Below are 19,287 nucleotides of genomic sequence, written 5' to 3'. Positions count from 1 at the left end.
AGTATGCACTAAAACAGACTGCGCCTGCGTGACACGTTAATCGTGGCGTACGCAGAAATCGACCTTTGAGAAAATGCGCATGCGCTTTGTTAAAAGGTCTAATTTTTAAAAAATATATCTTTATTTAATAAATGTTATCTACAATAATAAAATGACACATAGAAAAGGGACAAGACAAAATGGGAAGTAAAAAAAAAAAAAACACAAATAAGATGAGCACAAAAAGAATATATTTTTAAACAAAAATATATAAATAATTTTTAAAAATGACAGTTATAAACAAGAAAATATTTAAACAAAAAATCTTTTACTTTCGGCTTTTCCCTTCAGGGGTCACCACAGCGAACCATTTGTTTCCGTCTGACCCCATCCTGTGCATCCTCTTCTCTCACCCCAACTAGCGTCATGTCTCTTTCACTCCATCCATAAACTACAAATATTAAATGAATTTAAGAAAATGCCAAGGTTCCTAAATTAAAAAAAAAAACATTGAAAAAAAAACATAAAAACATCAAATGGGGACATCCTGTCCTTCTTAAACTTCATGTCATGCGTTGTTTCTTATTTACATTAAGTGTACAGTATTACTTTTTGTCCATTTTTTCTGAAAGAAGTGTTTTGTGTTTTTCATTTTCCATTCCTAGTCTAGCACCCAAATGATTCTCTGAAAAAGAATAAAAGATCAGTTTCATTTCCCCATTTCAAAATCCAATCATAAGGATGCCGAAAACTGCTATGTTACTATAAAAAAGTAACATCTGTACCTTTTTTTTTAAAAGTTATATATACGTACTAATATATACAATATTTACACCAGGGGCGTGCAGAAGATGGACATGAATCAAGTTGTTCATGAAGTGAAGAGTATATGTTCGCCACTAGAGTACGCCAATGTTCTAAAAAGATGCAGAAAAGGTATGACCGTACTGTCTGCATGCGCATTGTTGAAGTTTTTCGACCAAGTTTCATTTGAGAAGACCTAAATCATCAAGTATTTTCTCACGTGTTAAACACCAACCACTACAAATATTTTATGCAGTTAGGAAGGATTCATTTATTTTGAAACTATCAGGAATATGGGTGGTTCCCAGGATGTATGGTCCAACTCTGACTCACTTCAAGAAAAATTATTTTCTTCCATCAGCCTCAATCACTTCCTTTGATTGTAACTGTGAATGGTTGTTTGACTATTATGCGCCACAATTGTCTGGCAACCTGTTCAGGGTGCACGCCCGCAAGGATAAACATTAAGAAAAGAAATTAGTTAATGAATATCTCAAACTAGTTACATTTTGTGCCTCTTAAATGCTGCATAAATAACGGCCATTGTTCACCATTCAGAATCAATTTCCAACATACAATTCAACAATTTAACCCGAATATCATTGTATGAAGGTAGTGAAGCTGTTCAAAGGTAAAAATAATTGAAATTTGTATTTTACTTGGGTAACCATGCGGTACTTGTTGCTCAGGAACCAACGAGACAATGGAGCATACGACGACTGATATGTCAACTCACACTGAGTCATTTGGGACATGCTCCAGGCAGTTTTTCTCTCACAATGAACTGCTTAAATGGTGTTAAATTTGTTTGTATAGATCAATACTGAAATGAAAAACTGAAGAAAATAAAGGAAGGTGGGGTGCAGGGACTATTTTTTCAAAAAGCCAGTTACTGGAGTCCCTCTGTAAGAAGATCCAAAACAGTTTGAGGTTACAGACTGAAAAAATGTTACAACGATGTAATTTTATCTCCAGCATTATTCATTTTGTGGAATATTTGCATAGTGTATGGTGGTTTTCTATCATATGTTGTGATGTAATAATCAGCATTGAAGTCATATGTTGGCTCTGTAATAAGATCTCTCAGCAATTACACATATTCTGAAGGGGAATGGCAACATCAAGGTCCAACCACATTGTTCTATTTAAATGTAAACACTTGATCTAACCAGTGGAGTTCATTAGAGCCCAATTTGACTTCAAATGGGACAATTTGCGGTGGTTTTCATGGAAATGTAACATGCAGACAGCATGCAGATGTTTTGGCTCTTATCCTAAAAGACTTGCAGAAGACTCAGCAGACATAACAATTTCTTTTTATTTGTATTAAAACAGCTCTACCAGTGTGTATATTTGCTTGACAAAACACAAGACATACTTCATCTCTGAGTCTGAGTTGTGCAGACTGAAAAGTTGTGCTTTCAAGGTTACTGAGAGGACATATGGAACATCAAATACCTTCAACTGTGGATCCGTGTGCACATCTGGGCCTTTAACTAGGGAGTGTTTGGCAAAGCTGCTGCTTTCTTTAATTTTCTGTTACCATAGTTACATCAACGGTGGAGGGGAATAAGTTCACTACAGGCCAGCTGATGCAAGACTCAACATGCTCCGTTCACCTGATTGGATGCATGTCAATCCCAGTATCATTACGAAATTAAACAGGTCACACTGACAGTATGATACAATATGTGTTAATTTGTGCTGGCAAAGCAGGGCAGGTCAGAGAGTCTTCATTACTCTTTTATTTAGTATTGCGCTGCTGTGCATCCCAGGTGAAAATGTCCAACAACATAAATGGTTCTGCCATTTAAATACTGCAGTATTTTTTTGTTCAAGAACTACACATTATCCTCCAAAATATTTGTTCAGCCAAATAATGATATAGTAAATATCCATAGGCCCACAGAACTATTCCTAACGACTCCCTTTGATGCAAGCAAAATTACGCACAAAAATCGTATTAGTTTCATGCTACACGTCATAGCACACACATACACACACACACACACGCATGTACCCATAACATAACATCCCTCTTTTGACAGCATCATTGTGGTACAGTATTTAAAAAAAAAACTAATAACATTTTTTGTCCTTGTATTGCAATAGGAAACAAGGCAATTATTTTTTAGATTGCCATTCCACCCATGTCTGTATCATGTAATCATGTAATCATGTAATCATCCCTCACACAGAAGGCAAACTTAAGGACACGCATACTTGAGTGACAGCTCACCGTTCTGTGCTCTGAGTAAATTATAATACTTGGCACAGAGACAAAGCTATGTGATGCTTGCTGCAGTTTCGGAGGCCATCATTTTGTTTTAATTAACTGAGTCATGAAAACATTTCTATTACAATAAGAATTATGAAGCTTTAATTAACTCCCGGATGTCAAGGTTGTTATCGGATAGGATGAAGCAAAGTTGTTTCGAAAAAATACAAATTTCTACATATACTACGTTATACATTATGCAGATACAACAACTCAGTATTTGGTTCAGTTTTTGTGAGTTTTCTAAATAAAAAAATTTAAAAAAACTCATGATGACTTAAGCCATTATTTTAGGAAGATTCTATATCAAAAAAGGCTTTCAGTCTTGAATTGCCCTTGCCGCCTGGTAATAAGGGCCTATTGGCCTGTGTCTTTCGGCTACTTTAGCTTTCTTCTGCATTCCAAAAACATTCATGTAAAACCCAAATTGTCCGTAGGAATGGTTGCTTGTCTTACGTAAACCGTATGTGCCCTGTGATCAATTGGCAAACAATTCAGGGTGTGTCCCACTTCTCATTCAAATGTCAGCTGCGATAGGCTCCAGCTCACCCATAACTCTAAAGAGGACAATTAAGTGGCATAGATATAGGTAACACTATTCCACATTTACAATTTCCTACTGTTTAGTTATGCACAGTCACAGTGTCATATAATTTTTGCTGTATATGGCCAGTGACAATTCATTATTAAGATCCCCGGCAGTTTTCACTTTTGAGTGACGATATGAACGTACAAATAAAACAACGGCCAATGAATGTCATGTAAAAGGACCTATGCACTCCCTGCCTTTTTTTAAGAGTGGTCCCCTCCCAGAAATGGGAGTGAGTAAGCTCAGAAAAAGGGCTGGTCCTTTATTCAGTTTTTAGGAATGCTCAAAGGTGAGAACCACAACACATGCTTGGTTTGGTCAACTGCTGAACACCAGCATTCATCTCTGGAATACCGTCAGTCTGTGGAAATGGGATCTAACAAACTGCGAATGTAGAACATCTCCTCTAACCTCTTGGCACATTTTTTCCTCCCAAATGTCTTTTCTTTCAAGGGAGCATTAAATTGTTGATCACCTTGGAGACATAAAGTATCCACATGGTGAGTTGTGCTTGTTAAAGCTTGTTTTAGGACTCTTCCGTTTAATTATACTGTCAATGTCATCACTTCACTTTCAAGGACACCATGCCGCTGATGCCCTCAGTGCACTGGCTTCTGCTCCTCTGGGGGCTGCAGGGTGTTTGGGCACAGGACTACAGAAGATATGAAGGGGAGGAGACCACCAAGAGGAAATGTAAGTCTGTCTCAATGAACTCTCTTTTAATTTGCATCATGTCATTGTTATTTTGTCAAATCAAGTTAGTGCCTTTTACACTGCAGGAATGCCTAAAATGACAAATTAATGAAGAGTGAATTTTGATCATTTTAATAAAAAATTGGACTTTAGCGTTTTCTAAGAACCAAAGATACATTCATTCATTTAAATATAAATTGATGCCAAGTGGCAAATTAGAAGGCAGTACAACCATGTGATTAAAATTTCAATTTTATACAACATTGAAAAACTTTTTGGGATCACTATAAATATAATATCATTCTTTATTATGATATACCACCGTTCCCAATGTTCTAAAGTAAAAATTGTATCTTTGTATCTTCTCAGCACGTCCGGATGACGCCTGCAGTCTGGAATTAGCCTTTTTGATTGACAGCTCAGAGAGTGCCAAAGACAATCATGCCCAGGAGAAGCAATTTGTAACAGAAGTGACGGAGCGACTGCAGGACCTCCGCATGCAGAGCGGCCGCAGCCTCATCACCCGCTCCGCCCTCTTGCAGTACAGTAGCCATGTCATCATAGAGCAGACGTTTAACCAGTGGCAGGGTCCTGACAGTTTCAAGGCCCGCATAGCTCCCATGACGTACATCGGCCATGGCACCTACACCACCTACGCCATCACAAACCTCACGCGCATCTACCTGGAAGAATCAGCTCCCGGCAGCATCAAGGTGGCCATTCTGCTCTTTGATGGTATCTCCCACCCGAGGAACCCAGACATATCGTCAGCCGTGGCTAATGCCCAGAACCAAGGAGTTCGCTTCTTCACCATCGGAATTACGCCTGAAGCCAAGGAATCTGCCAATATTGCCCAACTGAGGCTAATTGCAAGCTCACCAGCCTCACGGTACCTTCATAACCTGCAGGACAGGGGCATTGTGGAAAAAGTTGTCAGAGAGATTGTGAGTAAAAAATCCACTGAAATGTATGCATGCAGGAGATCAAATGGTTAAAATGATAGAACTATAAAATCATCAATGTTATGACTTCAGTGTTTCTGAAAGCATCTAGCAGGGGTGTCAAACTCATTTTCATCACGGGCTGCATCATAGTGATTGTTTCCTTTGGAGGGCCATTATGACTGTCAGCGTCTTCTATACAGTTTCGGCTACACAACAAACTGATGAATAGCTAGTTTTGAAATCAGAGACGAGTAAAAACTGTTCAAATATCTTAAAAAGACGAATGGTAATAAAATTGGAGAAAAGACCATTTTTAATTTTAGTATTGACACATGAAGTCGATGCGCAATTTGTCTTTGCACATACAATGATGTAGTGGGCCGTATCTGGCCCCGGGCCTTGTGTTTGACACATATGTTTTAGTGTATCCTAACTGCACGAATGAAGTACAAACTATTTGTGCACCTGAGTGCGTTCATGTCAGGACAGAAAAAGATGGGCAGTCCCCCTATTACGGGAATCATAGAATTGCCTACAATGGCTTGAGGGGGTGAGGGCTTTTGGTACTGGAGTTGTTCATGTAGCTAGCTAACTTCAGTGAGCTGACATATGCTCAATCTCCACTCACTCAATCCCCATTTCGAACTGCAATGTGACTGTCCAGCTACACTTCGAAGTGTGTTGTAGAAAATTGTGTTGATTGAATGATCACTGATGTTGTAATGGTTCGTTTTGCTGACTCCGGTGGATTCAGCCGACCTGTAGAAGGTGGAGTCTGGCAAAGTCAGCTTGGATTAGCGTCCCCTGACTGTGAATAGAAGAAGCGGTTCTAGCGGATGGATGATGGATGGATAGACAGACGGACGGATGGATGATGGACAGATGAACATACGGATGGATGACGGAACCGCTGACGGAAAAAGGAATGAATTTTTTCAAATGCCTCCAGCAGTATGTATATCACTCCCTCACTTGTAAGTGCATTTCTATTAGATCAAGCGCATTTTTGGCCAGGTGGGATTGTCCATCCATCCATTTTCATTAACGCTTGTCCCCAAGGGGGTTGCGGACATGCAATGCAACATCTGGTAGATGCCAACACATGTGCCCTATTAAATATCTGTGCGAAAAATAGGTGCAACTGAGCAAGAATGAACATGCACACTAGATCCTTCAGATAACTCAGGAAAATAGTTGACAGTACACTAAAGGTTCCAGGTGATATGTAGGCGGCATCCTCGTAGTCCCATCACGCTTTCATTTTTGCACTCAGCATTGTTGAAAAGCTTTCTCTGTTGCCCGGTTACAAATGACAGTATTGAAAGATAGTCTTCGTACTTAGCTACTTTCCTTTCATGATTAATCATGATGTGTTAGCGCCAATGTTAAAGTCTTTTTTTTTTCCCTCTGCAGACAACACTGGCAGAGGAAGGGGTAAGTCCTAACACTCATGACTTGATTTATGCTCTTGAATACCCCCCCCACTAACAGCCTCTGTTCTCACTTTCCTCCAAGTGTCTTTTGGAGAGCCAGTGTCCATGTGAGAAGGGCGAGCAGGGGTCCAGCGGACCCGCTGTAAGTATTGGCTTTACACATTGCAACATACAACATCAACCAGTCTCCCTTTTGCCTCTTTTCTTTATCAAGGCATCACAAAGACACACGCTGATGCCAACAAGCAATATAATTACAAGGTTTGGGTGTAAAATAGTTTTGAGAGAATTCCTGCAGCAGTGACGACATACATTTTTGATTGACCTTATTGAGAACATGCCGAAACAGATATTTACATGGGAAGATCAGTAAAATCTTGTTTTGGCCATTCAAACAGATGTTTGCTTGATGTATTCCTCAAGGCGTTATTATTCTGTTTAAAAGAAATACTCATGGCGGCGGGCCTGCTCCGAGGAAATCCGAACATGTATGCAACGATGGAGACTCGATCTCATTACAAGACTTAATCAGCACAAAAACACAATGTTCACATTGACTACTGACCTTCTTGGACTTCAAAGCTTCAAGAGAAATTGTTAAATCATCAATTACAGTATTTCCGCTTTGTGTCCAAACAACAAGGTCAGAAACCAGTTTGGTAATAAAAATGTTATCATCTTGAAGCTCTCAATAAGCCCTTGCCAAATCACTTGTCAATAAGCTCTCATACACACTCCCCAAAACAGTTTTGGATCTTTGGAAATATTACAAATCTCCTCCTCCTGTTTTTTTAAAATTTCCAAATCAACATTTGTTTACTAGTCTGTTGCTGACTTTCTGTTCAGGGCAAGAGAGGTCGTCCTGGAGAGGATGGCATCCCAGGACTAAAGGGTCACAAGGTGCTGCCCATCCTGTAACTTCGTAATATGCAGATGATATGATCAGCCCTGACTCTTGACAATACTAATTCCAAATCTCTATTTTTAAGGGAGACGGTGGGATCGCCGGCTTGCCGGGTCGAGATGGAACTGAAGTGAGCCTTTTTACCCCCCCCCCCATTAAATTCAAATCAAGTTTGCAATGGAAGAAAAAGCGAAGAAAACAAAGTGCTGTTTTGAACAAGTCTTTTTGATTTACACAGGGCAGACAAGGATACAAAGGAGAGCAGGTATTGTACAAACAACTATGATGACATCTTTTCATTTTCTTATCAATTCAACTGCACGTGTCTTTAGTTACTTTCCCTTTCTTGGATTTCAACCAACATGCTCATTGATTGCGTTAACTTCTGGCTCGATTGTCCAAATAAATGGCTTATTTTGTTCGAATGCAATTTTGTTTCATGTCGTCACTTTTTTTTCTATTATTTTTCAGGGAGAGAGAGGAGAATGTGGTACTCCTGGAATTAAGGGTGACAGGGTATGTTTTTTCCTCAATACATCCACCTTGTCATTGCTTCCTATTTATATCGTATTAAATAAATGATGTTTTAGTATGTTTACAATTACACACCTTTATACCTTTACACATACCTTTATTTCCCTTCCTGCCACTTATTCTTCATGTTTTCAATCCCCTTCTAATGCGAAATGAACAATTATTGATCGGTCGGTATTAATAATAGACACCTTCCTCTGTTCAACAGGGTCCTGAAGGGTCCATTGGCCCAAGAGGAAATCGTGGACTTCAGGTAAACTCAATGTTAGACAAAACAAAAGCAGATTTTTTATTTTATTGATTTATTTATTAGCCATTCATTCATCCATCCATTCATTCATTCATCCCTCCATTCATTCATTCATTCACTCAATAAATCTGTTTCCAGTTGGTACTCAAGAAAGTGTCACGCCCGTGACAGAGCACGCTCGGCTGTCAACCTCCCTCAGCCACACCCCTTCGTTATCGTCATGTCTGTCACATGCTCCCTCTTGTTACCTGATGTATTTAAACCCTGCCCGTGTGTTCTTCCTTGTCGGTGTCTACTGTTCTGTTCCATCCTTGTGCGTGCCCAGTGTTCCTGTTCCTGTCGTCTGGTTTTCCCCCGGTCTATCCGGAGGCTCATGCTCAGAATTTTAACCTTGTCCAAGTGGACTTCTGTCGGTCTGTCTGTTTGCTGGCCGTGAGTCTCTATCATAGAATATATAGAATAGAATAGATCTTTATTGTCATTGTCACATTGTCCCGTCTGTGTCTGCGGTTCCCCACCTACCTCCCTTCAATAAATCCTGGTTCAAGCTGCATTTGGTCGCCCTGGCTCAACTCATTCCTGACAGAAAGTCATAATTTTAGTCAAGTCCAAGCAATAAACTAACAAGAAAACATGTTTTTGTTTTGTTAATTTTTGACCACCAATTCCTTCTATATCCAGGGTTTGCCTGGTCCTCCTGGAGATATCGGACCTGAAGGTGTCACTGGTAAAAAAGTAAGTCATTTAATGATTTCCAGGCAAAGAACTAGGAATATGCAATACTGCAAACAGGCTGAAGATCAAAATGTGAGCACAGGGGATGTTTACTCCTGAACAACCAAAGTTTTCATGCGTCAGAGAATTGTATTGGAGCTTGGTGGGTACTGTGAGTGGTAGAGAGCTACAAGAATCTAAGTCACCATCTGAGACTTCCATTGGTTGTATTTACCCATAAAAAATCACCTCACGTCAAACTTAAAATTGCCCTTCTCAACTCCAAAAGGTCATAGGTGACCTTCAGTTGTATGCACAATGGTGTCACTGAGTCCGTTTTTGTGAACTCATTAGCTTAGACAAAGCACAGCTCTGTTGTTTGAGTTTTTGACACTTTACCTAAAGGATTTCCCCAAACTTGTGGATAAGACTGATGCGATAAAAGTGAATTAGCTCATCTGTAAAGACTGGTAAAATGTAGAGAGTTTGGGTGCGATCGAGATAAGCATCAACCCCGCCCGATTTTTCCCTTGCATGGCAGCAAATGTGTGCAAACTCTACCAACGTGTTTCACAACATTGACTTGGTAAAAAATGTTATGCATATTCATCGTCATTATTACATACACGATAAGAACCAAAGTGTTGGAAATAGTTGCTTTGCTACTTAATGGAAGTAAAGATGGAAGGAATTTTCCATGTAACTCTCCAAAAACAAAACCCTCTGATTGATCATATGATTACTATATTTTCCATAGCCATTAAACTCCTTTCAAGAATCACATCAGCTATTACCTCTGCTATTTGTCTAGTGTCTACAGTCTGAGCCCCCAGCTGTGTTTTGAAGCTGCCAATTGTGCTACAAGCCGCTACTCCCAACCCCTCCACTTTTCCTTAAATTATTTTTGAAAGAAGTTGATTGTCTGCCTGTCATCCCATATCACCTGAGCAGCAGACTAATGTCAAGGTTTTCACCTTGTTCCAACTTGTCTGGAAGGGCTGGGGAAAGAAAAAATGGTTGCAGTCAGAATTCATTTGCAAACATCTCTCGTGTACCCTCTTGCTGAGAGACATGAAAATATGCTAAATATATGGTGCGTCAATAATGTCAGTGTAGCATTCCAATCGTCTCATTTTTTTGTGTGCTTTCACAAATCCAATACACTTTATGTTTCATTGGCTCGCTTTTCACAGGGGGAGCGGGGACTTCCTGGTCCACCTGGAATCCAAGGGGAAACAGGAATCGGTCTCCCAGGACAAAAGGTTCAACTTCCTATCGATAATATTTTAGATGTATCCCTCGTCTAACATACCTGATTCAAACGATCAGTTCATCAGCAAGCCATATACAAGCATGATAACGATCGGGATCATTTCATTTACATTATCTATAGTAAATTTCCATTCATTTTTATCACCATGCATTAAAAAATGATCAATGCCAATTTAGACATGCATTTTTGAAATTTGAAAGTGTCTAACTATCCTACGCAAACCCTGAAAAAACGTGCAAACCCTACACAGAAAGGCATTAGCTGAGATTTGAACATCAAACCTTTGACCGTGAGGCTACAAGGTTCATTAAAAATGAAATGTCTACTCTTTATTCGTTTGTGCTTTCTCTCAACAGGGTAATGTTGGGCTCCAGGGGCAACCGGGACCAATAGGTCCAGTAGGAATCGGTGAACCTGGACCACCGGTGAGTGATCCAAACCATGCCGGACAATGATTGCAAATGCTGATGCCTCACAATTTTTGCCAGTCTTGGTAAAACTTGAAATCTCTAAAGTATTGATTTTTTTCTTTTTTTAATGCCAGGCATGTTTTCGTGCGTGATTAAACTCTCAAAATCAGTGTTGTTTACCTAAACAGAGAATCACTACACTAACAAAGTTTGTGCCTTAACATCGTGCAGGTCTAAAAACTCTTTCAAGCAAATATGAAGTCAATTTTGTTAACCTGCTAGGAGAAAATCACCAATTTTTTTCTAAAATTTTCCTCTGAGTAGTAAGTAGTCGAGAAGAAAACTTCACCTCCTATATTTGTTTATATTGATTTTTCTTTTTGTGGTCAGGGGCCTCAAGGGCCACAGGGGACCCAAGGAGAAAGGGGACCTTTAGGAGAAGGTCTCCCTGGCCCAAAGGTATGCAATGATCTTGATTGTATCAACTTTTTCCCCTCATTAATCCAACCAGAATCCAACTCATGCATTCATTTCATCCACTATCTTGAGCCAAGACCCAGATTCCAAGGTTGATGACGAATAAGTAGTTCAATAAGTGTTAATTAATTATACAAAGACCTTTTGCTGATTTACGTAAAAAGAAAAAACAACAAACATCCAGTCAATAAATGATCAGGGGATGTGATCACTGGAGGGTGTGAGCGAGCCTGAAAAGATGCCATGACTATCTGCAGACATCTTGAGACACCATGGTGTGACACATGATTGAGCTGCGTCTAGTAGAATATTTATTTGTCATATGGACCGGGATAGTGTGTGAAATTGTACCACTTTTATTCCTACTTAAAAAAAATAAAGTTGCAGAAAGTCAAACTGTTTATAATCTCAGGCTTAGAAATCCAACCGAGATGTTCAGAACGTCTTGACATTGCTGTAAATTTTGTTGGAATTTATTCTTCACTGCAGACTCACAGATGGTGTTTTCACTCTTAAGTGATCGTTACATGACGGAACAAGCTGCTCATTCACAGCAGCTCTGAGCAGAATTACCTTTCTTCCCACACATTAGTGCCTCGGGTGGCAGGAAAATATAAGGGGGTCATCACAGCCAATGAAATCGACTTTAATATTACCTCCTTTACGAAGAAAAGACTGTTATTTTTTTACTCACATGTTCTTTGCATATATTCACTGTATCTGACCTGGAGTAACTTCTTTATCACTGCTCATAGGGAGAGCGAGGCTTGGAGGGGCCACGGGGGCCCAGAGGACTATCGGGTGTTGGATTTAAAGGAGACAAGGTACATTAAAGAAGACAAGAAGCCATAAATAAGAAGTCTGGTCGTGTAGGTTTCCCAAAGGCACGAAGATAAAGTTGTAAAGCCATTCAAGAGTTGGCATCCACCACTGAATGCATTTTCTAGGGGGGTTACATAATGTGGAACTATAGGACAGGACAGGGCAGGTGATGAATGGAACGGTGGAGAAGCTTCACTGTTTCAAACTGACGGGTGTGGGAATGTTGGATTCCTTAACCATCTTCAATACTTTAAATTGACAGATTGCGTGTGTGTGCACGCGTGTGTGTGTGTTTTCATGCGTATGTTTATATCGTCAGGCCCTAGACTCTTGGCAACCAGCAACCAACATGTCGGTGTAATCACTAACGTGTTCTTATAGGGGGAGTTTGGCCCTCCTGGTCCTGCAGGCCTCATCGGTCTACCAGGTCAGGGTATCCAGGGTGAAAAGGTAAGTACACAATAAATCCTGTTTGAACAACGACACACTGACACACATTTGCGAGTCTCAGATTATGTTAATAAATGATTGATGATTCATAAATGTCAGGGAATTGAAGGTCCGAGAGGGCCACCCGGGCTACGAGGTCCTCAGGGGGAAGGTCTACCGGGACCCAAGGTTTGTACAACCAATCAGGAAATGTTTTTGATTTCCAATCCTGTTGAAAAAGTATTTATCAATATTTTCATTGGATTCTGTAATCTGATTTATTTGCAGCTATGACTCACTTTGTACTTTATATGCTTTGCTGTCTGAATCAGGGAGACCAGGGGTTGCCGGGTGAGGTTGGTGCCCCAGGAGAGAGAGGAATTGGAGAACATGGAGATAAGGTGTGTATGATGGTCAAATTGCAGCTTTGAATACATTTCTAATGAGTAAAATGACATTTGTCCTCAGGGTGAGCAAGGATCACCAGGAACATCTGGGTTTCCGGGTTTGCCAGGGGAGGACGGAGCTCCGGGGCAAAAGGTAGCTTTTAGCACTTGATTGCTTTCGTGTCTAAGAAATCCTGCACATGTGCTCTGTGACTTTAGGGCGAGCCAGGAGCTTCAGGACTTAGGGGTGCAGAAGGGCCACCTGGGACTGGAACACAAGGTGAAAAGGTAAAAAGGTTTTCTTGCTTTGTTGTTGGACCTTGTTGAGCTACACATGACGAATCACTGTATTTTCCACTTCACCGTTAGGGTGACCAAGGTCAAAGGGGAATAAGAGGCTTGACCGGGCCACCCGGCATTAGTGGTCCAATAGGCCCCAAGGTAAGGATTTCTTTAGCCGTCATCGGAATGCACTTCCAGATGGACATCCTGAATGCTAATCACAGAAAAAGTGTTCATAATTGAAAAAGCGGATTGACACGCAACACACTGTCTTTGTTAATTTATTAGGGTGAACCAGGGTCACAAGGCAGATTGGGTTTACCCGGTCCACCAGGACGCTTTGTAACGGGACCCAAGGTAAGTTCCATTTCTAAAGCCAGAATGCTTGTTTAACTATTAAGACAGGCGAAGATGTTTCTGATGTCAAGTAAATCTCCCACTACTCTAGGGTGATGTTGGACCAAGCGGCCCTCCTGGTCTGATTGGGGAGACCGGCTATGGGCTTCCCGGTCCAAAGGTGAACCCCTACTTGCTTGCACTGTGAACTATGTCATTTCTGAATGCCAAAAATCGCAGGACCATAAATCCTGTTGTGCTTTCTGTTTTGCCACCATCCATCTACCATACTTTTTTTGTACTGTATCCACGTGACATAGGGTGACCATGGAGATCCAGGCCCAGGAGGTCCATTTGGCCCAAAAGGCGAAGGCTATCCCGGTCCCATGGTGATTTACACACAAACCTCTCTGCGTGACCATAAACTTGTTCACTTCAACCATTCGTCTTTTTCCTAAACACTTAAAACTGCTGGATTAAAAACAACCCAATTTAGACTAAACCGACCTTCAGCTAATCATGCCTAACATTTGGACTTTGAACTATGAAGCAAAATTAACTGATCAAGATCAAAGCTAAGTTACAAATGTCACTGCAGTTCAAATGCAGCAGCAACAGCAGGCGTTACAGGATATGAGTTCAGTATTTATGTATATATGTACTGCGTATATATATATATATATATTATATATTATTTAGGGCCCCCCTGGTCTACCTGGGCTTCCAGGAGAAATCGGACCTGACGGGATAGGCTTTCCCGGTCCAAAGGTGAGTGCTTCTATATCATAAAATATAAAAGAAAAATACACAGAGAAAGTAAATCCATGCTTTACAAAAATCACAGACTCTTTCTGCCAATCTGCTAAACTTTGCTGCTTTAGGGGGATATTGGTTTCCGAGGGCTACCTGGTTTACCGGGACCTCCAGGTGAAGGACTACCAGGACCTCAGGTACGTTTCTGTCTCGAAACAACCATTTGGAAAGAATATGCACAACCTGTTCTCAGTGTATTTAACACCCATTAGCGAAAGGTTCAATTTACACATGTATTTAGGTTAATTAGTCAGGTTATTGAGGTTATCCATCTGATGCTTGGCTTAGGGAGCCTGACAGATGTAACACATACAGTTCATGCCTTGAAATACCTCATCCAGAATTCTTCCTGGCTGTAGGCTTGCATTTTTGCAGATTGTATCAGCAACAGTACAATGTTATATAGAGTCGATAAATGGATTGATGAAAATCCAAACAATATGTCGAAAAAAAGAAGAGTTCATGATTGTACAATGAAGACATTGGTGTCTTTAGTGATTGAAAAAAATCTGTCAAAGTGAATAATGTACAGTACCAAATAAAAAGAATCAACATGTGATTACTCTGTATACTTTGTGCTGCAGGGTCATCCTGGGCGATCGGGGCCCCTGGGGCCAGCGGGACCACCAGGAATAGGAGTCCAAGGACCAAAGGTAGATTATTATGGCTTGTTAATGTCATATTCATTCAAGTTCCTGTAAAATAATAATAATAATAATAATAATAATAAAATCTCAATTTCCTAGGGTGAACAGGGGGTCCAGGGTGTGACAGGACCAAGGGGGCCCACTGGCGAAGGCTTTCCTGGGGCTAAGGTGCTTGCAATTTGGGACTTTTAGAAATTGATGTGTGTGAACGTGTTCCGTTGCTGAGGTTGTGGACTATGTGGCATGCAGGGTGACCGTGGTTCTATAGGGGAGAGGGGCCTGAAGGGCTTCAAAGGAGATATGGGTGACCCAGGGAACACGGGGCAACCTGTGAGTGTCATTTACTTGCAAATAGCTCATTATAAATGGGCCCGTCGATGTGTCAGTAATTATGTTTTCCCCATGTAAGGGTCGGAATGGTATCAAAGGTGAAGCAGGACTCACAGTGAGTATCCTTTTATCATCTTGTTTTTCTTTTCATGCGAATGCTAATCTCATCTCGGGTGCTGATTAAATTATGTATTCATTACAGAGGGAGGACGTCATTAGATTGATCAAAGAAATTTGTGGTAAAGTGTCTAAGTTATTATTTATTTTTATTTTCCATTATTTATTTTCTCAGCAAAAAAACATTGTGATGAAATTTCGGAAAACAAACTTTTACATGTCAACCAGATTTGACCCTCTCTAAACTTTTGAACGCATGCCCAATTGTGTTTTAGTACTTTTTGCACGACTATCTGTTCTTTAACAAGAACTAAACAGCAAAATTCACAACAGAGGTTTGATCCATGCAAATTTACTCTTTTGCTATGTCAGTATGGATTTCCAAGGTTTACTGTAGTTAAACCTCCCAATAATCTCCTTTCTCATTCCAGGATGTGGAATCAAGTGTAAAGAGAGGCCTATGGAGTTGGTGTTTGTCATCGACAGCTCAGAGAGTGTGGGGCCAGAGAACTTTGAGATCATTAAAGATTTTGTCAACGCACTGGTTGACCGAGTTACGGTGGGCCGTAACTCCACCAGGATCGGCCTAGTGCTCTACAGCCTTGAGGTCAAGCTGGTGTTCAACTTGGCCCGCTACGTAACCAAACAGGACATCAAACAGGCCATTAGGAACATTCAATACATGGGAGAGGGCACTTACACTGGTACGGCCATCCGCAAAGCCACCCAGGAAGCCTTCTTTAGTTCCCGACTGGGAGTCAGCAAAGTTGCCATTGTTATCACTGATGGACAAGCAGACAAACGGGAGCCTGTGAAGCTCGATATTGCCGTACGGGAAGCTCACGCTACCAATATCGAAATGTTTGCCCTCGGTATTGTCAACACCTCGGACCCAACACAGGGGGAGTTTATTCGGGAGCTCAATTTGATTGCATCTGACCCTGACACTGAGCATATGTTCCTTATTGATGACTTCAACACCTTGCCAGGTAAAGATGTAGCTTATGTAGCTTTTATGTGGGTGTTCGCAGCTTTTTGGCAATATTTTTGTTGCATTCAATCTTAAGCAGTGGCTTGGTATGAATGAATTCTGATTTACGATAACCGGCACATACGTATTCAATGCTGACCAGAGGTTTTCATTACCCATCCTCTTGATTTTAGGGCCCTGAAGCAGTTATGCCTGATGAATTTTAAAAAGTATTTTGGACATTTTTCCCATCCCTTAATCCTTCTTAACTAATTGACAAATTGTCTCTAAGAGTGAAAATACAATCCAAACATTCACTTTATGAGACTTGGGGCTCAGCAAAGAGCCATTCCTTGGCACTGCTCTGAGTCATCATGGTAACAAAAGCCAATAGTAAACTATGTCAGTGAGGGCCAGAGAAGTTCGAAACTATATTCTGATGGAGGTATTTTTAAAGTATGTTATTAGGGGCATCTGGATCTACAAAATGTTTCCTTTCCTTTGTGTTAGCATTACAAAGTGCCAGTGTATCATCTTAAATCTGAAATAATTGGATGCTTGCGGCCTGTCACAGTATCGTGCACGGTTGTAAATCTGTGTGATTGATTCGTCTTTGGAATGTGTGGCTGTTCAATCTAGGTGACAAATCTCATAGAAAGGGCACACAATAAGTGCAAGTTTTTGTTGTGGCTCTGTTGCAGCTCTGGAATCCAAGTTGGTCAGCCAGTTCTGTGAGGACGAGAATGGAGACCTGATATATAACAAACTAACTAATGGAAACAATGGCCATAGCAACAGCAGGAATGGTAACAACGGCAAAAATGCTAAAGACATCAATGGGTTGTACGACTGGGTGTACAACAACCGGTATGGCCATAAAGGATCCAGCAAAGGACAAGTATGGACAACCATTGCAATGTAAATGTGCATGGACAATTGCAGAAAAGACAAACTGCTGTGAACTTTTGTCATTTTGTGATTAGCAAGTGCACGCAGAGACGACTGAGCGCGGGGACACGTTTAACCGTGGCAACACAGCATTCCAACCTATTCCTTCTCCCGGAAAAGACTCCTCTTCTGTGAATGTATCATCAGGGGCATCTGTGAAATATGTCCCTACACCAAGACCAGTTCTTCCCAAAGGTAGATTCTACTAGTAAAAGTTCTGAGCAATATGTATCTCTATTTTTTAAAAGTGAAAACAATATGCAATTTTAGTATTGACACTTGAACTTTGCACAATTTGTCTTCGTGAGCCACATAAAATGATTTGGCGGGCCATATCTCGCCCCCGGGCCTTGAGTTTGACACCTATGCTGTCATGTAATCAGTTACTACTGTCATACACAAGAACTATGCAATATAATATGAATAATGATGAGTTGCTGTGGAAGAACTTGTCAGCCCTGACTGCCATTCATTAAATAAAAGACCATTGGGATGATTCAATGAAGTATAACAGAAGCTCGGCTGTTAGCCTTAAAATATTCTTCTGGTTAAAATAATATAAAGATACAAATCGATACTTCTGGTAGGACGTATCACTATGCTCGACCTTGATTTTCAGCGCTCAAATATGTGAAGCTGTCGATTGTCATGCAGTTGGCCATGCATGAACGTCTGTAGTCTAACTGTCCATTCATTCAGGCAGTAGTCTACAGTCGTAGGGCCTGATTAAATTACGCCCTCTGCTGGTCGCTGCATAATGGTAAAATCGTATTGGACATTCGAATTTGATGATAAAACGACGTATAATTTTGTTGTTGATACACACCTTTATCAACTTAATTTCATAAAACCTTTGGTTTTATGGTGATGTTGTTCACTTAAATTCTCGAACAAACCTCTTGTCACCAAACAGCTGTCAGCCAATAGAAAAATACAAGTTGACGCCAATTGATTTGGTGTGGTTTGAGTTTTTCCATGCCATCCTGGGGGTTAAGATCAGGGGATTTCATTATTTGTCAGCGGTGGTAATTGAAAGCCCTTTGAGATGTTTCCGGATTAAGGGCTTTATAAATACATTTGACTTGACCTCAGTTCAGATCTCTCTCAGGTGCACTTTGCTGGACAGGTCAACAACATAACTTTTTTCCTGACTTCTCCAATCATGTTTTTAGAGACTGCACCCTTAGACCCTCGCTGTGCCTTGGCCCTGGATCCGGGCTCGTGCCGCGACTACATCATTCGCTGGTACTATGACAAGCAGGCCAACGCATGTGCTCAGTTTTGGTTCGGAGGCTGCAGCGGTAACAAGAACCGTTTTGACACAGATGAGGAATGCAAGAGGACTTGCGTGCTAACCACATCTATTGGTACAGTCTAATAACGAAAGTAGTCCAGAAATATTTGTGGGGGTCTATTGATTTTGCTTTTTGCTTATGTTTTCTTTTAGGAGGCTGAGGCACACTGGATAAATTTGGATTTTTCTTCAGACTCTACCATTCATTGCTCATACTCAGGAACAAGGGCCGTGTATATTTCTTCTCCCCATGGGACCAGTTTTTTCATACAGTCTTTGTGTGAAGCTGCAAACGACAGTATTTGATGAAAACTTGAGCAAGCAATGCACTGTGGGGGAAAAAAACCTCATCGCTGTAATTTTAGCAAAATAGAAATTCATCATCTTGCTTATTAACTAGTTTCTGCATACAAATGCCTTAAACGGGGTGACCGTTGACATTGTCCACTATCTTTGTAAAGGCAGGTTTTATTTTCACATCATTACAAACACACGCACACAATATAATAAAACCTAGTTTAAGAAATTTTAAGTCTTGAGTTTGTCCTCGCTATGTCTGTGCAGACTGATTTTCATATTTGCAATATGTACAACGTCTGGAGGAAAACACGTGCTTTATATAAAATCAACA

At 40.6% G+C, this 19,287-nt stretch overlaps 1 protein-coding gene across 1 annotated transcript; it reads left to right on the top strand.

Moving 5' to 3' along the window:
• The first annotated feature begins 3,945 nt into the window (after positions 1 to 3,945).
• On the top strand, positions 3,946 to 19,155 carry LOC119117891 (collagen alpha-1(XXVIII) chain-like). Its single transcript, XM_037244520.1, has 36 exons — positions 3,946 to 4,150; positions 4,229 to 4,343; positions 4,713 to 5,287; positions 6,701 to 6,721; positions 6,803 to 6,862; positions 7,567 to 7,620; positions 7,710 to 7,754; positions 7,863 to 7,889; positions 8,096 to 8,140; positions 8,367 to 8,411; positions 9,090 to 9,143; positions 10,316 to 10,384; positions 10,752 to 10,820; positions 11,196 to 11,264; positions 12,038 to 12,106; positions 12,486 to 12,554; positions 12,654 to 12,722; positions 12,866 to 12,934; positions 13,002 to 13,073; positions 13,139 to 13,207; positions 13,289 to 13,360; positions 13,490 to 13,558; positions 13,650 to 13,718; positions 13,858 to 13,926; positions 14,237 to 14,305; positions 14,419 to 14,487; positions 14,935 to 15,003; positions 15,097 to 15,165; positions 15,247 to 15,327; positions 15,407 to 15,442; positions 15,530 to 15,566; positions 15,876 to 16,433; positions 17,116 to 17,312; positions 17,398 to 17,557; positions 18,535 to 18,729; positions 18,810 to 19,155. Exons 1-36 carry the CDS (start codon positions 4,148 to 4,150, stop codon positions 18,815 to 18,817), a joined length of 3,495 nt encoding a protein of 1,164 aa, XP_037100415.1. The 5' UTR covers positions 3,946 to 4,147; the 3' UTR covers positions 18,818 to 19,155.
• Positions 19,156 to 19,287: the final 132 nt, after the last annotated feature.

The sequence above is a fragment of the Syngnathus acus genome, chromosome 2, assembly GCF_901709675.1.
Source record: "Syngnathus acus chromosome 2, fSynAcu1.2, whole genome shotgun sequence".
NCBI classification, from domain to species: Eukaryota; Metazoa; Chordata; class Actinopteri; order Syngnathiformes; family Syngnathidae; genus Syngnathus; species Syngnathus acus.
Note: the sequence above shows the minus strand (reverse complement) of the source record. Positions and strands in the feature narration are given on the sequence as shown.